General features: G+C 65.6%; 6 protein-coding genes across 18 annotated transcripts in view; 2 read left to right on the top strand and 4 right to left on the bottom strand.

Annotated features, from left to right (window-relative positions):
- THOP1 (thimet oligopeptidase 1) overlaps nucleotides 1-12231 on the bottom strand; it is a 330697-nt gene extending 318466 nt beyond the window's left edge. Inside the window, exon 1 of the mRNA XM_062627552.1 lies at nucleotides 12228-12231. The gene's annotated coding sequence lies outside the window, so the exon portion shown is untranslated. The remainder of the gene's footprint in view (nucleotides 1-12227) is intronic.
- On the top strand, nucleotides 1417-3755 carry IFI30 (IFI30 lysosomal thiol reductase). Of its 2 annotated transcripts, XM_062627567.1 has the most exons (7): nucleotides 1417-1550; nucleotides 1986-2165; nucleotides 2253-2327; nucleotides 3093-3188; nucleotides 3256-3408; nucleotides 3488-3556; nucleotides 3631-3755. In XM_062627567.1, exons 1-7 carry the CDS (start codon nucleotides 1422-1424, stop codon nucleotides 3694-3696), a joined length of 768 nt encoding a protein of 255 aa, XP_062483551.1. In that variant the 5' UTR covers nucleotides 1417-1421; the 3' UTR covers nucleotides 3697-3755. The 2 variants fall into 2 exon arrangements, with proteins under 2 accessions (XP_062483551.1, XP_062483552.1); XM_062627568.1 differs by lacking the exon at nucleotides 2253-2327.
- Nucleotides 3987-7528, top strand: MPV17L2 (MPV17 mitochondrial inner membrane protein like 2). Of its 3 annotated transcripts, none has more exons than XM_062627564.1 (7): nucleotides 3987-4113; nucleotides 4864-5031; nucleotides 5955-6125; nucleotides 6203-6279; nucleotides 6866-6994; nucleotides 7068-7163; nucleotides 7358-7528. In XM_062627564.1, exons 1-6 carry the CDS (start codon nucleotides 3987-3989, stop codon nucleotides 7116-7118), a joined length of 723 nt encoding a protein of 240 aa, XP_062483548.1. In that variant the 3' UTR covers nucleotides 7119-7163; nucleotides 7358-7528. The 3 variants fall into 3 exon arrangements, with proteins under 3 accessions (XP_062483548.1, XP_062483549.1, XP_062483550.1); XM_062627565.1 differs by lacking the exon at nucleotides 7358-7528 and adding an exon at nucleotides 7277-7295; XM_062627566.1 differs by lacking the exons at nucleotides 3987-4113; nucleotides 7358-7528 and adding an exon at nucleotides 4168-4186 and having other exon boundaries at nucleotides 7068-7261.
- On the bottom strand, nucleotides 8025-11425 carry RAB3A (RAB3A, member RAS oncogene family). The gene is made up of 5 exons (XM_062627570.1): nucleotides 11400-11425; nucleotides 10315-10542; nucleotides 10063-10181; nucleotides 9820-9944; nucleotides 8025-9436 (listed from the first exon to the last, which is right to left on the bottom strand). The coding sequence occupies exons 2-5, from the start codon at nucleotides 10540-10542 to the stop codon at nucleotides 9246-9248; spliced, it is 663 nt and encodes a 220-aa protein (XP_062483554.1). The 5' UTR covers nucleotides 11400-11425; the 3' UTR covers nucleotides 8025-9245.
- An 866-nt stretch (nucleotides 12232-13097) lies between the features above and the next one.
- On the bottom strand, nucleotides 13098-21438 carry PDE4C (phosphodiesterase 4C). 7 transcript variants are annotated; one of them, XM_062627546.1, is made up of 16 exons: nucleotides 21391-21438; nucleotides 20692-20894; nucleotides 17205-17393; nucleotides 17085-17121; nucleotides 16897-16961; nucleotides 16714-16763; nucleotides 16125-16240; nucleotides 15957-16050; nucleotides 15674-15852; nucleotides 15504-15602; nucleotides 15266-15430; nucleotides 15084-15183; nucleotides 14832-14986; nucleotides 14621-14743; nucleotides 13834-14016; nucleotides 13098-13761 (listed from the first exon to the last, which is right to left on the bottom strand). In XM_062627546.1, the coding sequence occupies exons 1-16, from the start codon at nucleotides 21430-21432 to the stop codon at nucleotides 13237-13239; spliced, it is 2325 nt and encodes a 774-aa protein (XP_062483530.1). In that variant the 5' UTR covers nucleotides 21433-21438; the 3' UTR covers nucleotides 13098-13236. The 7 variants fall into 7 exon arrangements, with proteins under 7 accessions (XP_062483530.1, XP_062483531.1, XP_062483533.1 ...); XM_062627547.1 differs by lacking the exons at nucleotides 20692-20894; nucleotides 21391-21438 and adding an exon at nucleotides 19070-19209 and having other exon boundaries at nucleotides 16125-16237; XM_062627549.1 differs by lacking the exons at nucleotides 20692-20894; nucleotides 21391-21438 and adding an exon at nucleotides 19004-19121.
- Nucleotides 21439-22182: 744 nt separating this feature from the next.
- On the bottom strand, nucleotides 22183-24474 carry CIST1 (colon, intestine and stomach enriched 1). 4 transcript variants are annotated; one of them, XM_062627560.1, is made up of 4 exons: nucleotides 24405-24474; nucleotides 22831-23517; nucleotides 22320-22465; nucleotides 22183-22238 (listed from the first exon to the last, which is right to left on the bottom strand). In XM_062627560.1, the coding sequence occupies exons 1-4, from the start codon at nucleotides 24460-24462 to the stop codon at nucleotides 22206-22208; spliced, it is 924 nt and encodes a 307-aa protein (XP_062483544.1). In that variant the 5' UTR covers nucleotides 24463-24474; the 3' UTR covers nucleotides 22183-22205. The 4 variants fall into 4 exon arrangements, with proteins under 4 accessions (XP_062483544.1, XP_062483545.1, XP_062483542.1 ...); XM_062627561.1 differs by having other exon boundaries at nucleotides 22831-23478; nucleotides 24384-24474; XM_062627558.1 differs by lacking the exon at nucleotides 24405-24474 and having other exon boundaries at nucleotides 22329-22465; nucleotides 22831-23742.
- Between the last annotated feature and the right edge of the window lie 856 nt (nucleotides 24475-25330).

Consider the following 25330-nt stretch of genomic DNA (forward strand, 5'->3'; position numbering starts at 1 on the left):
TGTGGCTTCAGGCATCACTTGGGAAAAGCCACCAGGGATAATGAAGGGAATAGTTTGTGCTTGGGCACGTGAGCGATGAGAACACGTGGGAATGGGGCAGGCAGGCTTTGGTGCTCATAGCCCTTTCTGCAGAGGCCTCTGCAGGGTGGGTGCCATGCCAGCACCCCAAAGCTTCCGGCCAGGCTCCCACCCCATTCCCAGCAGTGTATTTCCTTCTCTCACCACGTTCTTTGCTCCTCTTGGCTCAATTCCTGCTCTTCTCCCCATGCAGTCCCCTTCTCGCTGGAGCCTTTTCCTCCCCAGGAGCTTGGGCAGCTCCCTGTGATAATGGGGGGTCACAGTCACCCCCTTGCGCCCTGCAGCACCCATCACCCGTGCAGGGCTCCGCTCGCTGTGTACAAGGAGGAGGACAAAGCCCTTCCCCAGGGCTGCCTTTCCCTGATGGTGCTTGACTTGGCTCCCTGCAGCTCAGCCCTTCCCTGCCCCCCCCACCCCGGGGGGGGGAACCCCAAGCCCTGAGCTCCCCCACAATGAAGCTGGTTGTGATTTGTCCCGCGCTGCTTTGCTGGTGCTGTTGTTGCCGCTGGATGCCGCCGCTCGCGATGTGTCCCCAGGCTCTGGGCTGTGCTTTGCTGCTTGTGACCCCCCCCAAAACTCCCTGTTGTCCCCCCTAAACCGTGCTGCTCGCCCCCATCCCATGGGTGCAACGTGGCCGTTCCTGCTCCCCGGGGCACAGCTCCGGTCTTGTCCCTCTCTATCCCAGCTTGGGATGCTCCACGCTCCCCCATCACCCCACTGAGGGCTTGGGGTGGGGTTTGTGCTCGGAGAGGATGTGGCGGCTGCATGAGCACAGCTGAGGTTTAGTTCTAGGTATATGCAATAATCCCTCGCCACTTCAGCTGCCCCGTTACCAGCAGTTGCTCTCTCTCTGCTCTTTCTGTCGATGTTTACTAATGTCAGCCCCATTATTTGTTACTGTAAGAGGATTTTTTGTACGGTACTTCCAAAAAAAAAAATAAACCCACAAAACAACCACCCCCACCCCTCCCCCTAAGAAAAAAAAAAAAAGGAAATAAACAGAATTCATGGAACTGCTGCCGGGAATTCTGTGGGAACAGGGACGGGATTGGGACCCAGCTGGTTGTGCCCCATCCCGTGCCGGGTGGCAGCAGAGCCCGAAGGGGGGAAGCACAAAGTTCCTCCGTTCCCAGCACTAGGAATGACTCCAGGGCGGAGCTGCCGGTGCAGCCCCGGGCTGCTGGGGTTCGGCTTCACCCCGGACCCCAGCGCTGCTGCGGGACCGAAGGGAGCCGGAGCCGGGCGGCCCGAGTGAGTCAGCGCCGGCGTCACCGGAGGGGCCGGTTGAGCGGGGCAGGAAGGGCGGGCGCAGCTCTGGAAGCGCTCATCGGGACAGCGCTCCCATGGCCCCCGCGGCGTTGCTGCCGCTGCTGGCGCTGCTGGCCCCGGGGCTCGGAGCGGCTCCTGCCGCCTGCGACCGTGACCCTGCGCGGCTCTGGTGCCGCTCGCCGGACGTCGCCGCCGCCTGCCAGGTCAGAGCCGCCGGGGGCACCCGCGGCACACGGGGCAACGGCTCCTATGGGGCTGGGTGAGCGGGGACGGGGCCGGGGCCGGCAGCGCTGCGGGGCATCCCTGAGCATCCCTGCGGCTCGGGCTGGCAATGCCACAGGGGTGCTCAGAGCCCCTGTGCCGCGCTGGCACCGCAGCGGTGCCCGGCACCCCCCGGCCCCGACCCTTCCCTCTGGGCACTTGTGGCTGCAGCCAACCTCGGCGGTTGGGTGCTGGGCTCCGCTCATGGGGAAGCTGCTCTGGAAAGCCCCGGCGCTGCAGGACTTTCACTTCCCTTCCCATACCCTCACCCCCAGCCCCCTTCCCAGGCGCTTTCCCCCATCCCTGTGAATGCGGGGAGCAGGGAACCGCAGCCGATCCCCCCCCTCCGGCGCACCCCGACCCCTTCCCGCACACAGGCTCCGGGCCCCGGCGCCCACCCCTCGCACCCGGCGGCTGCCCCCGTGGAGCTGAGCCTGTTCTACGAGAGCCTGTGCCCCGCGTGCCGCAGGTTCCTGGTGCAGCAGCTCTTCACCGCCTGGCTGCTGCTGCCCCCCGAGGCCCTGAGCATCACCCTGGTACCCTACGGTAACGCCCAGGTAGGAGCCGGAGCCACCTTGGTGCCCGTGGTCGGGGGGTGCTCGTCCTGGTGCTGCCGGCCCCACTCAGAGCGCTTGGTCCTGCAGGAGAGGAACGAGAGCGGGAAGTGGGAATTTAAGTGCCAGCACGGCCCCGAGGAGTGCTTGGGCAACATGATTGAGGTGAGGGGGGTGCTCTCTGCCCCGTGGCGGTGGCGTGGGGGGGAGCTGGTGCTAAATGAATCACAGAATCCCAGCCTGGTGTGGGTTGGGAGGGACCTTAAAGCTCACCCAGCGCCACGGGCAGGGGACACCTTCCACTGGAGCAGCTTGCTCCAAGCCCCTGTGTCCAACCTGGGAAAGACTCCGGCTGCTCCCGGACCCCACGATGCACCCAGAGGCAGCAGAACCCAAAGCCCGTGGGGTCAGGGCTCCCTGGCAGGCACCTCCCCGGATTCCACCCGGGGCCGGCTCCAGGCGCCTCAGACAAGCCAGTGCAGCTGAAGGAAGGACAAAACCTTCAGCCCTGGTGAACTTGTTCCGTGGCTTTTCAAAGCGGATCCGTGCGGAGGGCTGGGAAGCTGCTCCCGAGCACCAAGTCTCTCCAAAGAGCAGGTTCCCGCACCTTCTGCCGCACCGTGTGGCTCCAACAGCTCAGAGAATCAGGGAATGGTTTGGGTTGGAAGGGACCTTAACGCTCATCCAGCTCCAACCCCTGCCATGGGGACCCCTTCCACTGGAGCAGCTTGCTCCAACCTGGCCTTGAGCACTGCCAGGGATGGGGCAGCCACAGCTTCTCTGGGCACCCTGTGCCAGCGCCTCAGCACCCTCACAGGGAAGAGCTTCTGCCTAAGAGCTCATCTCAGCCTCCCCTCGGGCAGGTTCAAGCCATCCCCCCTGTCCCGTCCCTGCATCCCTCGCCCAAAGCCCCTCTCCCTGTCCCCGCAGACCTGCCTGATGCACGAGGCCAAGAACTTCAGCACCTACTTCCCGGTCATCTTCTGCCTGGAGTCGGGCAGCTCCGTCACCCAGACCCTGGAAGCCGTACGTGTGTCCCCCCTCGGGCCCCGCTCCGGGCCCGCTCCGCGCTGACGGCCGCTCCGTCCCGCAGTGCCTCCAGGTCTATGCCCCGCAGCTGGACGGGACCCGCATCGCCGCCTGCGTGCAGGGGGACACCGGGGCCGCCCTCATGCACCGCAACGCGCAGCTCACGGAGGCGCTGGACCCCCCGCACCAATACGTGCCCTGGGTCGTGGTTAACGGGGTACGGCCGGGAGCGGATGGGGGTGAGCCAGGGCCGGGGGGGGGAGCGCCCCTGACCGGCCCCGTGTCCCCACACGCAGAAGCACACGGACGAGCTGCAGGAAGAGGCCGAGGCGTCGCTGCTGGGGCTCATCTGCCGCCTCTACCAGGTGGGATCCCGGTGGGAACGGGGACCGGGACCGGGACCCGTCCCCATTGGGCTCTACCGGTCCCTCTCTGCCAGGGGGAGAAGCCCGAAGCCTGTGGGAGCTCAAGGACACCGGAGGCCCGGCCCCGCTGCCGGCGCTGAGGGAAGGTCTGGGAGCACCGGGGAGAGAGCAATAAAGAGGTTAATGAAGGGTTCGGTCAGAAACAGCAGGCTCCGGATGGGGCGATGGGAGCGGCGCGGCGGGGCGGGGGCGCACCGGGACCAGCGCCACCGGGGCCGCCTCGGTACGTGTCATGGCGGCCGCCTGTGCCTCGGTACGTGTCATGGCGGCCGCCTGTGCCTCGGTACGTGTCATGGCGGCTGCCTGTGTAGGTGTCATAGCGGCCGCCTGTGCCTCGGTAAGTGTCATGGCGGCTGCCCTGCGTGTGTAGATGCCATGGCGGATGCCTCTGTACGTGTCATGGCGGCCGCCTGTGCCTCGGTACGTGTCATGGCGGCCGCCGGAAGCGGAAGAGGTTGCGTCACAGGCTGCGCCCTCTCTTCCGCGTGGTGGTGGTGGTGAGCGGGGGCAGGTCCGGGGTAACGGGGGGGGGGGGGAAGTTTAGCGCCGGTATCGGGGGGCACGGCACGGGTAAGGAGGGCACGGTACCGGTGCCATGGCGCAGGTCACGGGGACCGGGGACCGGGGGCAAGGCACTGGTACAAGGGCGCACCGGTACCGGGAGCATGGCACCGATAGCGGCGGCATGGCACGGGTACCGGGAGCATGGCACAGTACCTGTACAATGACACCGATACCGGGAGCATGGCACGGGTACCAGGAGCATGGCACAGTACCTGTACAATGGCACCGATACCGGGAGCATGGCACAGATACTGGGGGCAAGGCATGGCTACCGGGAGCATGGCACGGATACAGGGAGCATGGCACGGGTATCGGGAGCATGGCACAGTACCTGTACAATGGCACGGGTACCGGGAGCATGGCACGGATATGGGGGACATGGCACGGATACCGGGGACAAGGCACTGGTACAGGGGTGCACCGGTACTGGGAGGATGGCACGGGTACTGGGGGCAAGGCGTGGGTACCGGGAGCATGGCACAGATACGGGGCACATGGGACGGGTACCGGCAGCAAGGCACGGGTACCGGGAGCATGGCATGATACCGGTACCATGGCACGCGTACCGGGGTACAGCATCAGTACCGGGGGCACGGCAGGGGTAATGGGGTCTCAGGGGTGCTAGATCAGTGGGTCCCGGGGTGCTATGGGGGTGTCTCCATCCCCGCTGACCCCCCCGGCAGGGGCCCGCAGGATGCTGGCGCGGGGCTGGCGGCGGCTCTTCACGGGGCGGCTGCTGCTGCTGACCAACACGGCGAGCTGCGGAGCCATGCTGGCCACCGGGGACGTGCTGCAGCAGGCCTGGCACTGCCGGCGGCACCCGGGCACCGACCTACAGCCGGCGCGCACAGGTGACAGCGGCGGGAGCGGTACCCACGGCGGTGCTGAGGCCGAGCTCCGTGGGGCGGGGACACAACGGGTGGGGAAGGGATCGATCCGGAGGGACCTGGATGCGCTGGAGGGGTGGCCAAGGGCAAGCTCATGGAGCTCAGCAAAGCCAAGGGCAAGGTCCTGCACATGGGTCGGGGCAATCCCAGGCACAGCCACAGGCGGCGGGGAGAAGAGGTTCAGAGCAGCCTGAGGAGAAGGACTCGGGGGTGCTGGTTGATGAGACAATGAACGTGAGCCGGCTTCAGTGTGCGCTCACAGCCCCGAAACCACCCGTATCCTGGGCTGCATCAACAGGAGCGTGAGCAGCAACTCGTGCTCCTGAAAACCTCTCTGCAAACCCCCAGGAGCTGATGTGGTGAGCCTGGAGAAGAGAAGCTGCAGTGAGCCCTCAGAGCAGCTTCCAGTGTCTGAAGGGGGCTACAAGGATGCTGGAGAGGGGCTCTGCATCAGGGACTGCAGTGATAGGACAAGGGGTGATGGGTTCAGACTGGAACAGGGGAAGCTCAGGTTAGATCTAAGGAAGAAGCTCTTCCCTGTGAGGGTGCTGAGAGAAGCCCAGAGAAGCTGTGGCTGCCCCATCCCTGGCAGTGTTCAAGGCCAAGGTTGGACACAGGGGCTTGGAGCAAGCTGCTCCAGTGGAAGGGGTCCCTGCCCGTGGCAGGGGTTGGAGCTGGATGAGCTTTAAAGGTCCCTTCAACCCCAACCCCTTCTGAAGTCTATGATTTATGCCTCTGAACTCATCCTCATTCCGATGGAGCAGGAATTAGGCACCAGCTCCCCGGCACCACACGAAGCCTTTGTGCTCCCCCCAGCGCCGCATCCGCCGCCGGGGCCGTGGGGCAGCCACATGAATAATGCACGGGTGCCCGGTGTTGTGTTGCAGGGCGGATGTTCGCCATCGGCTGCAGCATGGGCCCGCTCATGCATTACTGGTACCTGTGGCTCGACGCTGCCTTCCCGGCGCGGGGTGTGAGGGGGCTCAGAACCATCCTCAAGAAAGTCTTCATGGACCAGCTGGTGGCATCGCCCGCCCTGGGCGCCTGGTACTTCCTGGGTAGGTGCCAGCACCCTCCTTGCGCCCGTGGTGCTGAGCTCCGGAGCACCGCCATGCACTGATGCTGTGTCCCGCAGGCATGGGCACGCTGGAGGGGCAGGCTCTGAGGGAGAGCTGGGAGGAGCTGAAGGACAAATTCTGGGAGTTTTACAAGGTAAAGCCCCCCCTCCTGCCCTCGGGTTTCATCGGGGGCCCCTCTGCTCTGCTCTGTGAGACCCCCCCCCGCAGCACTGTGTGTGGTGCTGGTGGCCTCAGTGCAAGGACTTGGAGCTGTTGGGGTGAGTCCAGAGGAGGCCGCGAGGATGAACAGGGGCTGGAGCAGCTCCTGTGTGGAGCCAGGCTGAGAACACTGGGGCTGTTGAGCCTGGAGAGGAGAAGCTGCGTGGAGACCTCAGAGCAGCTTCCAGTGTGTGAAGGGGGCTACAAGGATGCTGGAGAGGGGCTCTGCATGAGGGACTGCAGTGATAGGACAGGGGGTGATGGGTTCAGACTGGAACAGGGGAAGTTCAGGTTGGAGATAAGGCAGGAGCACCCTAACCCTGACCCTGTGAGGGTGCTGAGGCACTGGCACAGGGTGCCCAGAGAAGCTGTGGCTGCCCCATCCCTGGCAATGCTCAAGGCCAGGTTGGAGCAAGCTGCTCCAGTGGAAGGGGTCCCAGTGGCAGGGCTTGGAGCTGGATGAGCTTTAAGGTCCCTATAACCCAAGCCAGGCTGTGACTGTGGTTCCTTGCTCTCCACAGGCTGACTGGTGCGTCTGGCCCGGGGCTCAGCTCATCAACTTCCTCTTCGTGCCCCCCAAGTACCGGGTGATTTACGTCAACGTGGTCACGCTGGGCTGGGACACGTACCTCTCCTACCTCAAACACAGGGTGAGCCCCAGCACCGGGGGTGCATCCCCATCGCCGGCCTCACCCCACACACAGCACCTCTCCTGTTTTCCAGCCCGGCACCCCCCCGAGCACGGAGCACAGCCAGCGCAGGGCCGGGATGTGAAGGAGCTGCTCTCAATGGCAGCGTTTCCAGAGGCTTCTCCCCATGGTGAGATGTTTTCTGGGCATCTCCGTGCCTCAATCCCCCCCCCCCACAAGCGATGGCTGGCGACCATCACTGCCACCTCAGTGCTTGCTGCTTAACTCCTCTATTGGCCGCAGCACTGCGTTGGGTTTGTGTTTGGAGCCCATCGCTGCCCCAGGGTGGGCTGTAGAGCGGTTTCTGTCTCTCTCCATCCACAGAGCCCCTGGCGTGGGGAGGAGCTGCTGCAGCTCCGCTTTGCCCCCTCCGGACAGGTTGATTTGCCCTTCTCCAGAGCAAGCCTGGCCCTTTGCTCCGCTCCAGCGCCTTCCTCTGCTCCTCTTCTGGCTGCTTGGCAAAGAGGACGCTGCCCCTTTGGAACCTCAGCCCGTTCCCTGCTGCTGCTGCCGCTGCTCTGTCCTCAGAGCTGGAGTCGCTGAGCTCCTCCTCACCCCCCCCTCTCCCCATCCCCATGCGTGGGCTCCTGCAGCCACCCGGTGCCTATAAATAAGAGCGGTGTGAGCGCAGCCGCCTGCTCGCTGCCACGGCTGAACCCATGCGGAGGCAGCTGGGTGCTTCTAAGGCAACGGTTGGGCAGGGTCTGGCCCCTCACCGGGACCTTCCCTTGTTTCCAGCATCAACGGGAGCTGCCTCAATGTTAAGCTTAACCCAGTGCCTTGGAGCTCTGTCTTCATCCCTCCTGTGGTCCCCCCCCCGGCACCAAGGGGCCACCCGAGCTGCCAGGAGCCCTTTGGAGGATGCTCATGAAGACACCAGAGCAGTTTTGGCTCCTCTTTGGAGACGAGGTCGGCAGCGGGGCCGCGGGTACGGACACGGGGCACCCCCCCCCCGCCCTGCCCTGCGCCCGCAGTGACCCCCAGAGGCCAGTGATCAGCAGTGATTTATTTCTTCACACCATTTCTGGAATACAGTGATTTTTAGGAAATTTGTCCTTTTTTTTTTCTTGTTTTTTTTTTTTTGTTTGTTTTTTTTTGACACTTTTGACATTTGTACAGTACAGAGTTAACTCTTCCATAAGTAAACTTCACCAAAAAAATAGGAAAGGGGAAGGGGAAGGGAGGTGGGATTTGCAGTCAGGGAAAACGGGGTGGGGGGGAACCTGGAAATTAAAAACACAGAACTCCAAGAAAAATAAATAAGAGGGAAGCAAGACCTCCAGGTCCAGGTTTGCTACAGGAACATCCACGTGGGCACAGTCTCCACAGAAGCACGGTACTACAGGAACACAGGAGGAGCCGAACGCCCCGTAGCAAATCAGCAACACAATGGTCCCCATGGAGGCAAAGCCGGGGTTGTACCAAGGTCCCCATCCCCAAAGCAGGGCTAACTTGCTGCAGGCTGCTCGGCCGAGCTCTCGGGGATGCATCTGGGTGGGTTTTGGGGGTACCTTTAAAGAAGATTTCTCTTGCAAAGATATTCACAAGCAAGGTTACCACAGAGAGAAAGAAAACCTGGATGCACCAACACGGCCACAGCACAGCAGGTCACGCACAGCGTCACTTCTACACCTATTTACAAGGGGTTCTTCTTTATGTACAAGGAGGAAGACGGCGGGAGCATAAATTAGCATCTATTTATACAAATAAACAAGAGATAGGAAGTATCCATCCATCTTGGGGAGGGGGAAGAGCCGGGCACAAAGAGACCCCCCCCCCCAAGGAGCTCTTTGGGCAGGCCAGGCTGGGGATGGGGACATGGGGAGGCCCAGCGGGGATCTGAGGTTTGGAGGGGGGGTCCCACTGCAGCTCCCCACAAGGGCAGGGGGTGCATCCCTGCTCCCAAGGGAGGGATGGGATGGGGGGGTGAGCAGAGAAAATAGTATTCCTCAGGGAAAAGGGGGGTTTGGAGTGATTAAAAGCAGAACAAGGGGGGGGGGGGTTCTACCAGCCCAGGCTTAAAAATAAATTAAGGGGATTGGAGGGGGCAGAGCCTAACTGAAGGGGGGGCTCCTAGAGGGGCTGCAGCCCTTTCGGAGGTATCAGCAGCAAAAGCCCCCGTGGGACCCCCCCCAAGAAGAGGGGCTCAGGGGGAGGAGAGGGGTGCACTGACCAATATTGAGGGGTGTTGGGGGGGGGGGGGGGCTTGGTCCTAGCAGGCACAGTCCTGGTGCGGGGGGGCCTGCTGGTCCGTGAGCTGGGGGCCCTGCTTGGCGCCGGTGACCGCCGGGTCGGCCGTGTCCAGCGACTCCGACATCTTCTCGCAGATGATGTCCACCAGGCGCTCGAAGGTCTGCTTCACGTTGATGTTGTCCTTGGCGCTGGCCTCGAAGAACTCAAAGCCTGGAGGATGCAGGCAGAGGAAGGGGACACACACACACACACACACATGGATATAGATCAGGGCTGTGCCCAGCAGAACCCTCCCCGGCTCCTCCTCCCATCATTAACCAGTGAAGGGATGCGTGCGCTGCACACACCTGGACCACCCGGCTCCATCCTTACCCCTGCAGCCACCCAGCTCCATCCCCTCGGCAGGTTTCTGGTGCTGCAATGGGAAGCAGCATCACCCCCCCACCCCTTCCCCCGGTGATGCCTTATTCCTTATGCACTGAGGGACAAGTCACTGCTGCTCTCAAAGCAGAATGACAGGGAGGGAATCCAGCCCCGAATTCAATGACATGGGGGTGGGGGAGCAGATGGGTGTCCCCCCCACCCCGGCTCACCCAAGTGCTCAGCGAGCTGGCGGCCCTTCTCCGAGGAGACGACGCGCTCGTCCTCCATGTCACATTTATTCCCCACCAGCAGGACCTGGGCGTTGTCCCACGAGTAGGTTTTGATCTGGGTGGACCTTAGGGGAAGGGAAAAAGGGAACGGATGATGGGGGGCAGAGAAGGGCGATGGAGGTGCCTGGGAAAGGTATTTGGGGGGGGGGAATGGACCCCCCAGAACCCTGCCTGAGTGCTCACCAGTCCTGCACGGCGTTGAAGGACTCCTCGTTGGTGATGTCGTACATCAGGATGAAGCCCATGGCACCGCGGTAGTAGGCGGTGGTGATGGTGCGGTACCGCTCCTGGCCGGCTGTGTCCTGGGGTGAGAGCAGCACATCAGCACCGTGCCACCCAGCCGGGGACAGCAGCACCAGCATCACCCCACACACACCACCACCACCCCGGCGAAGCGAACAGCCCCACAGCAAGCACCCAGTGCCGGGGTCTCACCCAGATCTGCAGCTTGATGCGCTTGTCGTTCCGGTAGATGGTCTTGACCTTGAAGTCGATGCCGACGGTGCTGACGAAGGCCGGTGTGAAGGAGTCGTCAGCGTACCGGAAGAGGAAGGAGGTTTTCCCCACGCTGCTGTTGCCGATGATGAGGATTTTGAACATGTAATCGAAGTTCTGGTCCGAGGATTCCTTCTGCCCATAGCGGGAGTCGGTAGCGGACGCCATCTGCAAGGCAGGGACACAGGAGAGGCCATGACAGGGATGGCAAACGCACCCGATGCCAGGCCCCGGTGCCACCGGTTTCCCACTGGGGCAGGCACGGTTTGATCCTATTTGGATTGGGAGCTGCCACCAACACGGGTGATTGGCCCCAAAGGACTCTGCAGGGCCAGGACCCATCACCCCCAATGCAGCCACCCCAAGAAGGTGCCTGCATCAAAGATGGGGTGCAGAGAACCCAGCAAAGGGGGGACCACAACCCTGGCAAAAGAGGGGGCGACACAACCGTGGCAAAAGGGGGACCATGACCCCAAGCAAAGAGGGGGGGAAACACAACCATGGCAAAAGGGGGTACACACGACCCTGGCAAAGTGGGGGGGACAACACCATAACCCTGGCAAAGGGGGTAGACACGACCCTGGCAAAGGGATGGACATGATCCTGGCAAAGAGGGACACCACGACCATGGCAAAGGGGGGGGGGGGGGGTGGTACCACGACCCCAGCAACGGGACTGCGGCTGCATTGAGGGCGCTGCAGCCTCTCCCGCATCTCCCCTGCAAAATGGCACCTGCAGCAGTGCCCGCACACGCCGCGCTCGGTGCTGCGGGAGCCGCCATGGGAGGTGCGGGGTGGTGGGGGGGGAGATGATGCTGGGATGCAGGGGATGGGTGGATGCGGGGATGCACGCCCCCCCCCCCCCAAATGCATCTTTCCCCCCCCCCAACACCGTTGCAGTCAGCTTCTCGCTGCTCCCCCCCTCCCCTTCAACCGGGTACCCCCCCCCCCGGTACCGGGGGGGGGGGTACCCGGTTGAAGGGGGGGGGGGCAGAAATGGGGGGGGGGGGGATGTCGCTCGCTCACCTCCACGCCGCCTCCTCCTGCAGCAACTGCAGAGCCCGGGTGACGTCGCGCTGGGGAGGAGAAGGGGCGTGGCGTATGTAAATGATGTCGCGACGTCACCGCCCGGGCCCCAAAGCGAAGCGCTGATTGGTGGTCAGCGCTCTGCGATGGACACGGAGCCGGGCGGGGTTGGTGGGCGCCGCCGGGGTTCCCCCCTTGCAGCGCGCAGTGGTGCGGTCCGGCGGCGCTTCGGCTGGGCCGCGGGGGGAACCATTCGCTGGGGGAGCGGGGGTGCAGGGCTTTCACAGCTTCCCCTGTCGCGATATGACGCCCTATCGCCACAGCTCCAACCCCAACACCCCCTTTCACGCCTGCAGCTTGATCCCCATCCCCAGACAGGGGTACCTGGCCGTGTACGCCAATGTCCTGCCCGAGCCTCGAGGGGATTAGAGGGAGGCAACATATGGCTGCTCCTCAGGGATGCGTCGAGGATGTCACAGCCTGTGCAAGGATGGAGCTGGACACCCTCAGGCTCTGCCTGGAGCCCGCTGGGTGCAGGGACATGGCCCTGAGCCTCCTCAGCATCACGGCACGACCGGGAGGCAGGGATGCATCCAGCCGCACTGCACCTCCCGCGGGCATGGGCTCCACCGCCCTCCTTGGTGCCTGGCTGATGCCGCCCCTCAGCCAAGCAAGGAGTGAAAAGGGTTTTTCCATCAGCTCCCGGCCCGCTCCCTGCCCCTGGGGCTGGATCTGGAGCTCTGGGAGCCTGGTTCCCATCAACCTGCCGGCGCCCAGCTCCGCTTCATCCGGAGACGGGAGGAGGGGGGATGCCGAGCACCCGCCTGCGAGACGGCGCTGGCACCGCTCCACCCGCCGGCTCCTGCGGCACCCAGCGCTGGGATCCAGCAGGGATGCGAGAGGAGCACACGGGAGCCGGGGGCCCCGGTGGGGCAGTGCCACGGGTGGGGACGTGTTTGCAGCCGTAAATCACCGTTGGGAGCGATGCGGAAGAGCGAGGGGAAGGGCTCAGAGCCGCGCCAAGCCGGCGGTTCAATATTTACCTTAACCCGTTGCGTTTGGCAGGGAGGAGCAAGCTTTTGTTCAAACACGGAGCAGCGGGGGGGCCCCCACACCCCTCCCTCGGTGCCTGGCAGGAAACGGGGCCGCCAACCACGCTGGGCATTGGCACTCCCAAGGCTCGTGTTCGGAAGGGAACAAACCAGGTTTAATCTCTGGGAAGTGAAGGAAGACCAAAAGGAACCTCAGGGGATGCCCCGGCCCCTGTGGAGACACAGAGGGGGGGGTCACAGCACCCGCTGGGGCCCCAAGTGCAAAGTCCAAAGGCAGCGTTTCGAGTGCTGATGGCAGAGCGGGACCGTGTCCTGACGTGAGTGCACCCGGGGAGGGGGGGCTTGTATGGAAACGTGAGCTACAAAAGGCTTGGAACGGTGAACCCGGCCCTGAATAAATAAACCACGGGCACCGGCACTCGGGCGTGCTGAGGATGCTGGCACCAGCACCCTTCATCCCCCTCGCTGGCCCTCCGTGCGGCTGTGTTGGGCCAGGGGCCGCCTAGAGAGAGGTCAAAACGCCTTTGGCCCCATGGAGGACCTCGTCCCCAGAGCCCTGTGAGCCTCCACGTCCCCACGGTGGGCTGGGGCTGGGGCACAGTGTTCCCAAGCCCTGTCTGAAGAGCACAGGGGCCTTTTCAGCAGAGTCCTTGTGCCCATCAGGACCCCCCCAAATGGGGACAAACTTTGGGTCCCTCCATGTCCCTGCCGTGCTGATGCTCTCACCGGGGCAGTGCCCAGTCCCACATCCCTGCGGCAGCGAGGGGGACCCACGGCCGGTGCCGCTACGTGCCCAGGGGCAGGAATGTGACGTTGCCCTCCGTGTCCAGGCACAGCCCCGCAGGCCCCGGCTCTGAGCACCCACTGCCACCGCTGTCCTTTGGCATCATCCCCTCCAGTGCCTGCCGGTTGTCCACATCCCTGGGGCAGGTGACAGGAGAGTCCGAGTCCCTAGGGCCGGGTGACAGGCACTTGATGTCAGCCGACCCCGAGTCATCTGTGGCTGGTGTCTTGGAGCCACTGTTCTCCTCCTCCAAGGGGCTCTCTGCGCCCTCCGGCTCCGTGTCCAGCTCCCCCTCCTCTTCCTCCTCCTCCTCCTCCTCCTCCAGCGTCAGCTCGAACTGGAACCTGTCGGTGCTGGCAGGGGATGCTCTGTGCCCCGCAGGTGGGGGGGACGGGCTGCGCGGGATCATGCTGTGGTACCATTCCCGGTTGTCCTCCAGCGTGTCCAGGAGCTCCTGCGCATCGGGGTGCACCAGGTCAGCCCACGTCTCCCACAGCGGGTGCGCAATGAAGTCAATGAAGCCCACCTGAAAGAAGGCAAAGCTGAGCCCTGAGCCCTGTGGAGCCCCCCCTGACCCCCCCCATGATGCTGCCCTTACCTGGGACTTCTCCACAGAGGCCGTGTGCTTGTCGCACATGGGGCTGATCTCCATGCCCTTCTCCCGCTCCTGGTCGCCTTGGCGGAAGAACTCCACCATGACGCGGTCGGTCCATTGGCGGTACAGCTCCAGCGGCTTGGTGGGGTTGCTGAGGTCGGCGCAATGCACCATGTTCTGCAGGACCTGGGGAAAGAGGGGCACAGACCTGAGAACATCGGCGCTGCTCAGCCTCGAGGGGAGAAGCTTCGTGGAGACCTCAGAGCAGCTTCCAGCGTGTGTGAAAGGGGCTACAAGGATGCTGGAGAAGGGCTCTTCATCAGGGACTGCAGTGATAGAGGACAAGGGGTGATGGGTTCAGACTGAAACAGGGGAAGTTCAGGTTGGAGATAAGGCAGAAGCTCTTCCCTGTGAGGGTGCTGAGGCGCTGGCACAGGGTGCCCAGAGAAGCTGTGGCTGCCCCATCCCTGGCAGTGTTCAAGGCCAGGTTGGACACAGGGGCTTGGAGCAAGCTGCTCCAGTGGAAGGGGTCCCTGCCCGTGGTTGAAGCTGGATGGGCTTTAAGGTCCCTTCCAACCCAACCCATTCCCTGATTCTATGACACAGCCACGGCATCACTTCAGAATCCTCTGTCCCCCAGGGCCACCCCCCTATGCCAGGAACCCTGTTGGCCATGGCCGATGGTGTTGGGAGATGGAGTGGCACCAAACAGGACGTCCCAGCAGTCCTGTCCAGAGCCAGGACCAGTGCCTGCAATGCCAGGAAGGGTTCCCTGCATCCCTGCACTCACCTGGATCCGGTCGGAGTAGTTGTCCAGCAGCAGCACCCCCAGGCTCGTCACCTTCTTTGTCTCCACCATTGTCTTCAGATCCGCCAGCAGATTCATGTGCTTGGACATGTCCGTGGCCAGCACCTGGATGGGACAAGTTGGGAACAGGGCTCAGCCTGACCCCCCACAACCCCCCCCAGCCCAGGGAGGTGGGGGTCAGGGTTCCCCATACCATGTCGATGACCATTTTGCGCAGCGACTGCCTCTGCTTCTTGCTCAGGTTCTGGAAGATGTCGCAGTTCTCCTCCTGGAGAAGCTTGAAGCCCACGGCCAGGTGATGGTTCTCCAGCACGGAGGCGTCGTTGTACATCAGCGCCAGCTCCGAGTCTGCAGGATGGCACCGGTCACCCCGGGCCAGCTGCTGGAAGCCAAGGTCCCCCTGTTCCCCCCCTCCCATCATCTCCATCCCTGTGCCCCAGCTCACTGGTGTTGATGAGGAACTGGTTGGAGACACCAGGGTGGTCAACATCATGGATGGCGCTGGCAAAGATAGCGGCCATGATCTCCAGGTCTGTAAAGACAGCCTAGGGATAGGGGGAAAAGGTGTTTCTGATGGGCTATGGCCCTGCAAGACACAGGCAGTGGCCTTGGGTGAGCAGGGCTCACCTCCAGAGCAGGCGTGGAGAGGAGGACATGGGTGGACTGAGCTACATCGGCGGCGTGGATGTTGTTGTGATAAGCCACGTCAGCGTGGTAATGGTCCTCCAGTGTCAGCATGTAGGTGATGAAGGTGTCAACAGGGATGCGGAAAGTCTTCATCAGGTCACGCTCCTGCAGGGAGGGCCAGGGGTTGGCTCATCCCCATCCGGGCACGGGGACGGGGCCATCCCGCTGGGATGCTCACCTGGAAGATGCTGTACATGAGGACCGTCAGCGGGCGGTTGCCCGAGTACTCGGCGACTTTGAACACGTTGAGCCCCCACTTGTTGGTGTCCTCCAGCTCCTGAGGAGCAGAGGGACAGGGGTCCATGTGGGGCCAGTGCCAGGCACCCCAGGGCCGGCCGGGTCACCCACCTTAGCCAGCAGCCCCTCCTGGTCCGTGCGCACCCCGAAGCGAGGGATGCCGGCAGCGGCCAGGCTGGAGCCGTGCGTGAGCTTCCGGACGCCGCTGATCTGGGACATGGGGCGCTTCCGACGCTCCTTCTCCTTGTCCTTGGCCAGCGCCGACGGGATCTCCACCTCGTGCTGCTTGTCTGGGCCGGCACAGGGGACCGTGAGCAAGACCGGGTTGGGGGGGAACCCAACACCAGGACCCTGCTGCCGGCAGAGGTGGCACCGAGGTGGGGGGGGACCTCACCCAGGAAGGTGCTGGAGATGTACTCGGAGACCTGGTTCCCGGAGCGGCTGGTCTCCGAGAGCTGCGTCAGCTCCCGGCTCAGCATCCTCTTGAACTGGGGGCAGCGGGCAGGGCTCAGCGGGCAGGCAGGACCCTGCTCCCCTCCCCGGGGGCTCTGTGGATGCTCACCTTGTTGGAGGCCATCTCGCCGACCGAGTGCCGTGTCTGCAGCGTCTCCAGCTGGTCCAGGCACCAATCCAGCTCCTCCAGGGTCTCCCGGGAGAGCTTCTGGTGGGCATCTTCTGCTGGGGACACCCATCAGCTTGGCACGGGGACCCGCCATGGGGACACACAGAGGCTACTGGCCACGGCATGTCCCTTGCCAAGACAGTGGATGGGAGCACACAGGGGGATGCAGGGAAGCAGCCAGGACCAGGGGCTAAGCTCAAGCATCCCTGGGTATGGGGCTCAGCCTCATCACACCACCCCCATCACACGCAGCGTGCCCCACTGGCCCCATGGGGTGAGAGCCAAGCCTGGGGCTCCCACGGGGCCCTGCTCATGCTGGGTTTTATTAATGGAAGGTTTGACGTCAACGGGAGCCTTCCCACCATGGGAGGAGCTGCCGAAAACCAGGCATGGATCCCAAAGGACAAAGCCACGGTGCAGGAGGGGCCTTGCTGCACCCCCAAGGGCCCAGCAGGACCCATCCACAGGGATACAGGGCCAGAGAGGTCACCACAGGAGCAGCATCCCCCCCTTCCCCGCCGGCACTCACCGGTGAGGCTGGCCTTGCTCCCGGAGGGCAGGCTGCTGCTCGATCCTCGCCTGTGGAACATGGTGGGGGGGCTCAGCAGACGGGACCCCCATGGCGGTCCCCCCCTTTGCCATGGGTCAGAGTCTGTCCCCGTCCCTCCCCCCAGGCAAGACCCTCACCCTCCCCATCCTGTGGCCAACTCACTTGATGCCAGCGTGGTCCTGCAGGTGGGTCAGGTTGCTTCGGACCGTGCGGAGACTGGCCAGGACCTGGGGGGGGGGGGGGGGGCGAGAGGGAGCTGGGGCCGGGCAGACCCCCCCCAGGACCCCAACCCCAGTGCTGGGCACAAGGGCCCCGTCCCCTCTTCAGGAGGGCACGGGGGCAGCACCCACCTGTGCGAAGGGAGTGACAATCATGTCTTCTCCATGCCTGCGGGAGCAAAGGGAGCGTGAGCAGCAGGGAGGGCACTGGGGGGGTGCCGGGGACCGGGGCAGGGGGGTCGGGACACTCACAGGTCGCTGGCGATGGAGGAGTTGCGGGACATGGCTTTTGGGGACAGGTCGTAGTCGCTGTCGGAGCGGTACAGGAAGGACTCGCGGCGCTGGCCATGGCAGAAGGTGCCTTGGAGGACCAGCCCCGCACCAGGGCTGGCCTGGGGGTCCAGCACGGCCCGGCCGGGGGGGCCATTCTCCAGGTCAAAGCTGCAGGGGGAGAGGGGATGAGGCTGGAGTGGAACGGGTGGCCCAGGGACCTCAGCCCATGGGCACAGCTCGGCAGATGCCACCCGGTCCCCATCCTCTTCGTGGTGCCTCCTGCGGTGACACCAGTCACTGCCCAGCCCGGCCCTGCCGGCTCCTTCACCCCAATGCTGAGAACGGGCACAGCTCAGTGCATGTGGAGCCCCACATCCCCAGTGCGGGCTTAGCAAAGGCAGGGTTGTCCCATGGCACCCAGGTCGTGATGCCCCTGGCTCCAGAGACCCTGGGAAGAGCCAGCTCCTGCCTGTCCCCAGCACCATGGGTCCCGATTGTCCTAAGTCCTTGAAAGCCCTAAAGCCTCCATCCAGCCTGGCTCAGGGTGCCGCGTCCCATGGCGGGGACAGAGTCCAAGCCACGGCACGGAGCCAAAGGATGTCAAACGACAGCAACCGCTGGGGAAACCAAGCCCTGGCCCTTGGGGACACCCCAACCAGAGCCACCAGGCAGCCACGCGGGTCTGGGGGGGGTACAAGGGACATGGGGACAGGGACAGTGGCGCCGCCATGGTGGCTGTGGCTGCTTCACCCCCCTCCTCCTGCTCCATCAGCACTGGGGTCATGGGAAAGGCTGCAGGAGGGACACAGTCTTCCCCCCCCCGCCGCCATCACCATGGGGACAGGGACATGGGACCCCAGCAGAGCACTGGGTGAACTGGGGGAGCTCATGGGGCCACCCCGTCCCCCCCGCACCGCCGGGTGCCCAGCACCTACCCGATGCAGGAGTGCCTGCGGGATGGGCACCGGCTGCCCGGCTGCATCGCCCCGGTGCCCGCGGCGCGGCCGTCCCCGGCACTGGCAGCACCGGGCAGGCACCGGCTGTGCCACCCCGCAGCCCCTTGTTTTCCTGCCTCGGCCTCGCGTCCCCGATGGTACCGGGGACACAAAGCCGCATTGTGGCTCCGACGGCTGATGTCTATGTCTGGGTCCAGGCCGGTGACAGCCCCGAGCCCCCGGGGTGGGCAGGGGGGGACACGAGTCCCCACACCGGGGCTGATGCCGAGTGGAACCCCCTTGTTTCCGTGACAGGATGAATACCGGCCGTGCGGGGCCGGGGGGGGGGCGGGGGCTGCTATAAATAGGTGCTATTGCTGCTGAGGAGGGATCGGCTGATCCCCACAGCGCCCACACAAGTGGGGCTGGCACCCACCAGGACCTCAGGGTGCGGGCAGAGGGGCACCCCAAAACCACCCCTATGTAGCCCCATGGTGGGGAGGGCAGCGAGGTGCCCGCTTGTGCCGTGGGGGCTGCATTGGTGCTTTGCTGTGCAGGATAAAGCCGCTTTTCTCTCCCCATTACGCCCCCCGCCCCGTGCCATGGAGCAGACGCCTGTCACCCGCAGGGTCCCTGCGTGCCCATCACTGCAATGAGTGTGCCCGTGCTCAGCCACTCTCCACCAACGCCCCCCCCCCCCCCCGGCTCAGCCACAGGGACCCCCCCCCGCTGTCCCCTGCTTGTGCCCCACAAGCGGCTCCACAGCCTTGGGACTTGCCACAGCATTGGGGGGAAGGGGGGGGGGGGGGGTCCAACATTGACCCCATCCCAGCAAGTACAAACCTGGAGCTTCCTCCTGCCCTTTGCCGGGGACCCACCAGCGTTTCCCCCCCCCCGCCCCGTCCTTACCAGAGGGGATGCGCCACGGTGAAGCGCCGCTGCAGGCGGATGCTCTGGTTCATGCGGAGCTTCCTCCAGAGCACGGGGGAGTTGAGGGGGGGGGACGCGGCGGGCGAAGCCCCCGGTGAGCGGGGCGGGGGGGGCAGCATGGCCCGGCACAGGGACCCCTCGGGGCGGCGCCGGTGCGGAGCAGGAAGCGCGCGGCCGCCCCAGCCCCGGCCCCGGGAAAGTTTCCATTCCCTCCCCCCCCCCGGGAAATCAAACAAGCGCCTGGCTCCGGAGAGAGCAGCGCGATCCCCCCCCCCTCACCCCCGGTGTCTGGTCCCCGGTGCGCGGGCACGTGGCCCCTCGCTGGCCCCGGGCCACCCCCGTGTCCCGAAAGGGCAGCGGTGCTGTGCCCGCGCACCGGGGACAGCGGAGCCCCCCCCCTCACCCCGAGCGAGCCAAGGGACAGACCCAGCGGTGCCAACCAGGGACGGGGCTGAGGCCGGAGCATCCCCGGACACGCGGTGGGGCTGTGCCGCTGTGGGAGCCAGGAGCGCCTCGATGCCTGCTGAGCCCCGTTCTGAGACAGGGAGCAGCAGGATGAGGCCGGCCCCGCTGGATAGATCCCGGCTGTTCCCGACGGACACAAAAATATCCAGCAGCTGGCAGGGACTCAGGAGGGACGGCAACGCCCCCCCCCCCCCCCCCTTCCTCCCCTGATAACAGCACGGCAGGGACCCCGAAAACCACGGGATAGGGGTGGAAGGATCCCCAGAGATCATGGGGACATCAGGGCAGGGGGCCGGGGGCAGAGCTGCCCTCCCAGCCCCTGGCACATCAGGACAACCAGTGCCCGTCCCCAGGACACCCAGTCCCTGTCCCCTCCGGGCTCGGCTGTCCCCATCGCACACGTGTCTGCGGCGAGTGACACCGGAGCCCCGTCCGCCGGCTGTGCCAGCCCCGTGCTGTCCCCACAAGCCGGGCTGGGACGGGCACGGAGGAGGGGAACGGCCCAAAAATAACCCTGCAGCGGGGCCGGAGCCACAGCGGGAGGGCAGGGACCAAGGTCACCCCCGGGCAGGCTGGCAGCCGGCTGGGACACGGGATGGGAACAGGGAAGGGGGGAACGGAGAGAGGGGTTGAGGACAGGGATGGGGACAGGGATGGGTGATGGAGACAGCTGGGATGGGGATGGAGGGGACTGTAACACAGACAGGGATGGAAAGCACTAGGACAGGGGATGGGGACAGGGATGGGTGATGGAGACAGCTGGGATGGGGATGGAGGGGACTGTAACACAGACAGGGATGGAAAGCACTAGGACAGGGGATGAGGGTAGGGATGGGTGGTGGGGTAAAGGGGATGGGGCAGATGGAGACGGAGGGGATGGGAATGGGGACAGGGATGGAGGCGATCGGGACAGATCGGGGCCGGAGCAGCAGGGACGGCAATGGCAGGGTCTGTCCTATGCCGGCAGCTGGCACCGGGCTCTCTGCCGGTGCCGGTGCCCCGGTGCCGCTGTCCGCCCGCCGGTGCTGAAACCGGGAGCGGCACCGACGGCAGCGCCCTGCCCGGTAACCCCATCCCGGTGCCACCGGGGCAAGCAAACACCCCCCCCCACACACCCCGCCCCGTTCCGCTCTTACCGGGGGGGTTCGGACTCGTCGCCGCTGCTGGGGCCGCTCTCCTCGATGGTGAAAACCACCCGGGAGCCCTCGGGCTGGGGGCCGCGGGCCGCGTCCGCCAAGCGGCAGCCCAACGGCGGCAGCAACGGGCTCCCGGAGAACCGCCGGCGGACGGCGCCCAGCGCCGCTCCCGACGGGGCGGCATCGGCGGCGTCGCGGCAGCGCTGTGGAGAAGCAGGGCAGCGGTGAGGGACGCGGGTCCCGGTACCCGCTGTCCGTGTGTGTCCCCCCTCCGCGGAACGGGGGTCCCTGCCCCGTGGCCTCCCTCCACGCCGCCGTTACCGGGCGCCGGTAGCACGCGGGTGCCCCCTGCCGGGCACGGTGCCGCGCTGCACCCCGCGGTTACCGGGGGTGGGGGCACTGCCGGTGCACCGGCAGCGATGCCCGCAGTGCACGGAGCCGCAGAGACATCCCCCCCCCCCCCGCCACTGTCGCCAATGGAGGGGACCACCCCCCCCCCCCCCATGAGACCCCGCCTGAAACCCCCCCGGAGCCGGCGCGCAGTTACGGAGGTGAATAATAATTAACCGCCCATTAAGGGGATAATTAACTCCGCTGAGCGCCGCCGGCCCGGTTATTGCTCCCCGGGGGCCCGGCGCTGGGACGCTCGTACCGGGGACACCCCCTTCCCCCCGGTCCCGGTTTCGGTCCCGGTCTCACCTCCGCGCCGAGGAAGGGCAGCGCCGTCCGGCTCCGTCGCATCGCGGTCCCTGAGGAGGGGGGAGCTCAGGGAGCGGCCGCCGCCGGTGGGGCGGGGGGGGGGGGGGGTGTCGGCGGCGGGACCCGGCTGGGACCGGGACACCCGCGGGTTCCTCCTGCCCGTGATTTGTGGGCACCGGCGCTCGGCCACTGCCCGAGCTCGGGCCCCGCTTGGGGTTTCAGGTGCCCCCAAGGGCCGTCGGGGGCCGTCGGGCCGAGGCCAGGGGGTAGCCTCCGTTCTGCGGCACCCACCGAAGCCATGGACCCGCTGGTGCCTCGTTAACAATCAGCCACGGGCACCCGTTACCCGCTGTCTGTGCGGAACCGGGGCGCACCGGGGTTGACTTATGGACACCGCCCCCCGCCCCGTAGTACTGAGCCCCCCAAGCCCTGACCAGCACCCGCAGCACCCTCAGCCCAAACCCAGGGGATGCCGGGTCCCGGTGTGAGGGTCCCCCCCTGCCGCCTGCCCCCGGCCCCTCGCCCGCAGCCCCTTACCGGCGCCCGGTCCTCGCCGCGGCCCCGCCGAGTGCAGCGGAGCAGAAGGAAGGCGATGTGCGTGCCTGGCCGCGCGCTCCCTCCCATCCCATCCCACCGCGCCCGGGGGGGGGGGCTGCGTGGCCCCCAGCACCCAGCGCAGCACCGCACCCACCCCGTGGGCTTCAGCCTGGGGGGGGGGAACCCCAAAAGCGGTCGAGGCCTCCCCCCGGGACCGGGCTTTGTCCCTGGGGATGGAGCAGAGCAGAGGGGAAACCAGAGCCAAGGCAGCAGCTTCTTTATTGAGCAGCGGGGGGGTCACCTGGGTTGCTCTAGGAAAGAGAGACAAACAGTGGGGTGAGTGCCCGTAGCACGGCCCCCACTGCCCCCCCCCCCCCCGGTCCCTCCCGCACCATGGGCACCTCGTCCAAGTGTTGGAATCGGGGGGTCCTGCGCCGGGACAGCCGCACCAGCAGCACCGCTGCGCCCCCCACCAGCAGGCAGATGAAGAGGCAGATGATGGTGACCACGGCAGGGCTGGGTTTGGTGGGGGGCTGCGCTGTGGGGTGGAAATGGGCACCCCGTTACCCCCCATAGCATTGCCAAGCCTTGTGCCCAAGCACCACAGGGGGTCTTGGGGTGAGAGGAGCTCAGAACTGGCTCCAGCTCCCACTACCAGCACTGGTCCCACCCCTCACAGCCCCAGAACCCGGCTCCCACATCACCTCCAGGGTTAGGGATAGGGTCCGAGGAGGATGGGGCAGCCCAGGGGGGCTCTGGGCTCCCCCAGGGACCAGCACCCCTGAGCCCCCCTGCCCCATGGTGAGCAGGGAGTTTAGGGGGTCCCAGGGCTGCTGCTGTGCCCATGGGCACAGGTCTGGGGGTTCCCTGCCTGCACAGTGCCCCCCCCGGCCTGGCTCTCACCGGAGCTGCCAACCACGGCGCTGGTGCCCATGGCTGGTGCCATTCTGGTGCTGGTGGGACCGGGGCTCACTGTGGGTGAGCTGGGAGCAGGAGGGGGCTTGGAGGACCCAGGTGAGGATGGGGCTGGTGCTGCCGTGGAGCTGGGGGGATGTCCTGTGGCCGCAGAGCTGGGCACGGCTGGGGGGGATGGAGACGGTGCCGTGGTCACACTCGATGGAGATGTTGCTTCCACCGAGCCCGGTGTCCTGGATGGAGATGGTGCCATGGCCGTGCTGGATTGAGACGTTGCTTCCACCAATCCCGGTGTCCTGGATGGAGACGGTGCTGTGGTTGTGTTGGATGGGTTTGTCAGAGCTCCTGGTGATCCCGTTATCCCAGAGGGAGACGATGCTGTGGCTGGGTGGGATGAAGATGTTGGTGCTGCTGGCTCTGACATTGCAGCTGTGTCGGAAAAAGGTGCCTTAAGCACCATTGAGGCCGGTGTGCTGGATGGGGACACTGTGGTGCCTGGGTTGGGAGGAGGTGGTGTAGATGCTGCTGCTTTGCTGGTTGGAGACACATCGGCCGTCCCCGTGTCAGAGCCAGATGGAGACACATCGGGTGTCCCCAGGCTGGTGGCTGTGACTGAACTGGATGGGGACGGTGACACTCCTGTCTCTGAACCGGTACCGTGGCCATGGGCTGTATCTAGAGCATGGAGGAGAGACCTGGTCAGCAAGGACACAGAGGGGACCAGAAAACCGGGATTTGGCCAATAGCAGATCCCAGAAACCCCGGGTAAGGAAGAGCCTTGTCCCAAGCCATCCTGGCACAGGCACAGCGCCGCTGGGGACAAACCTGTGGCAGTGGTAGGCATGTGCCATGGCACAGGGACATGTGCCAGCCGGGCCCCTGTGGCACACACTGGAGACATCGGAGCTGTGGCCACGTGGGACATGGCAGCGTTTGCTGGGCAGTGCTTTTACCTGCCTTACCCTGTTTGCACAAGGGGAGGAGCAGGGCCAGCCTGGCCCCACGGCACAGCCAGCACCCAGCGTGCCCGGTGCTGGGGGTCCCCACAGCCACCAGACCCACCCGGATGGGCCATTCCCATGCGCTGCCATGGCAGCAAATGCCATCGCCAAGCGCTCAGCGTTGGGGGGCAGCTTCTGAGCTGGGATAAGTGCAAAGAGGCACCTCAGGGTACAGCAGGGATGCTGGGGGTCCAGGCTGGAAACAGGGGGCCCACAGCAGCACAGGCACCAGAGCCCCCAGGGGGGTACTGGAGCATCCCCACCCCCGTGAGCCGGTTTGGCAGCACCGGAGCCGCATCCTGCCCTGGGTGCTGCCAGCCACAGGTGACCAGTCCCCAAAAGGGGCTCCTGGGACCCCCGGGGTGTGCGTGCAACGCCCTCCCCCCCCCGTGCCCCCGGTGCCATGGACACCTCCGCAGGGCTGGATGCGGCCCCACCGAGCAGGGCAGGACCCCCCAGTAACCCCATTCTTGTCCCTCCCCAGTGCTGCAGGAACACGGAGCCCCCGCCCCCGGTGCCACCGGCGCACACAGCCCCCACCGGGACCCCCATCCCCGGTACCTGCGGCCAGCAGGGCAGCGGCGCAGCAGAGCAGCAGGCGCAGCGCGCTCCGGGCCATGCCGCTGCACCGGGCACCACCGGCACCGCGCTGCCGCCTTTATCCGCCCCGCCCGTGGCGCCTCCTGCTGGCAGCGCAGCGCAGCGCAGGGACTTCCCCCCCCGCCCCGGACCGGGAGCGCATCCCGAGCACCGGGAGCACATCCCGAGCACCGGGAGCCAGCGCTGCCTGCAGCGGCCCGGGAGGGGGGGGATATGGGAGATGTGGGGACAAAGGGACCCGGGCACACGGGGACAAAGGGATGTGGGGACACGGAGTGCAGGAACATGGGCATGTTGGGACATGGGGACCTGGGCACGCAGGGATCTGAGGTGTGAGGGATGTGGTGACCTGGGGACGCGGCCATGTGAGGACACGGGGACACCAGACCCGGTGCTGGAGGCAGCCGCGGGGCTGCACCGAGCCTGCGGCCGCGCCGTCCATCCCCACACATCCGGGGCGCAGCGCAGCCATGTTCCGCGTGGCGGGGGAGCAGCTTCCTCCGGGAGGCCAAACCCGGCCGCCACCACCCCGAGTAGGGGCCCGGTGCCCCAAGGACCGCGGCGATCCCTGGGTGCTGCCCCATGGGATGGAGCCGGGACCAGGCCCCGCAGGTGGGGGACGAGAGGAGGAGCAATGGAGGTGCCAGGAAGCCAAGGCGGTTGCCAAAGCCCAGGGAGGAGTCGCGGAGGCTCAACCCCAGTGGGGCCCAGGCGGGTGTTGCGGGGTGACCCCGAGGTGCCAGGGCAAGGGGGTCGGACCCCCCCATGGAGGCACCAGCAGCCCCAAGGGGTCCCTCAGCTGGGGCAGCCACAGCAGCCAGGCTCCCCTCACCTCCCCTTCCATAGGGACTACCCCAGAACACCCCCAAGTGAGCCCAAACAACCCC

This window comes from Pezoporus occidentalis, unplaced genomic scaffold (assembly GCF_034315485.1).
Source record: "Pezoporus occidentalis ecotype Australia unplaced genomic scaffold, CSIRO_AGI_Poc_V1 ctg301, whole genome shotgun sequence".
Classification (NCBI taxonomy): Eukaryota; Metazoa; Chordata; class Aves; order Psittaciformes; family Psittacidae; genus Pezoporus; species Pezoporus occidentalis.

Coding starts and splice junctions, on each gene's coding strand:
- IFI30 (XM_062627567.1), top strand. CDS start 1,422: ATGGCCCCCGCGGCGTTGCTGCCGCTGCTGGCGCTGCTGGCCCCGGGG. Junction 2,328..3,092: donor GCTTGGGCAACATGATTGAG/GTGAGGGGGGTG, acceptor CTGTCCCCGCAG/ACCTGCCTGATGCACGAGGC. Junction 3,409..3,487: donor CCTGGGTCGTGGTTAACGGG/GTACGGCCGGGA, acceptor CCCCACACGCAG/AAGCACACGGACGAGCTGCA.
- MPV17L2 (XM_062627564.1), top strand. CDS start 3,987: ATGCCATGGCGGATGCCTCTGTACGTGTCATGGCGGCCGCCTGTGCCT. Junction 5,032..5,954: donor CCTACAGCCGGCGCGCACAG/GTGACAGCGGCG, acceptor GTTGTGTTGCAG/GGCGGATGTTCGCCATCGGC. Junction 6,280..6,865: donor AATTCTGGGAGTTTTACAAG/GTAAAGCCCCCC, acceptor TGCTCTCCACAG/GCTGACTGGTGCGTCTGGCC.
- RAB3A (XM_062627570.1), bottom strand. CDS start 10,542: ATGGCGTCCGCTACCGACTCCCGCTATGGGCAGAAGGAATCCTCGGAC. Junction 10,182..10,314: donor GCATCAAGCTGCAGATCTGG/GTGAGACCCCGG, acceptor CTCTCACCCCAG/GACACAGCCGGCCAGGAGCG. Junction 9,437..9,819: donor CCAGCTCGCTGAGCACTTGG/GTGAGCCGGGGT, acceptor TGCATCCTCCAG/GCTTTGAGTTCTTCGAGGCC.
- PDE4C (XM_062627543.1), bottom strand. CDS start 17,710: ATGGTGCTGGGGACAGGCAGGAGCTGGCTCTTCCCAGGGTCTCTGGAG. Junction 15,853..15,956: donor CATCTCCAGCACCTTCCTGG/GTGAGGTCCCCC, acceptor GTGCCGGCCCAG/ACAAGCAGCACGAGGTGGAG. Junction 15,431..15,503: donor TCATGTACAGCATCTTCCAG/GTGAGCATCCCA, acceptor CCCTCCCTGCAG/GAGCGTGACCTGATGAAGAC.
- CIST1 (XM_062627557.1), bottom strand. CDS start 23,686: ATGCCTACCACTGCCACAGGTTTGTCCCCAGCGGCGCTGTGCCTGTGC. Junction 22,466..22,830: donor CGCCGTGGTTGGCAGCTCCG/GTGAGAGCCAGG, acceptor TCCACCCCACAG/CGCAGCCCCCCACCAAACCC. Junction 22,239..22,319: donor ACTTGGACGAGGTGCCCATG/GTGCGGGAGGGA, acceptor TCTCTTTCCTAG/AGCAACCCAGGTGACCCCCC.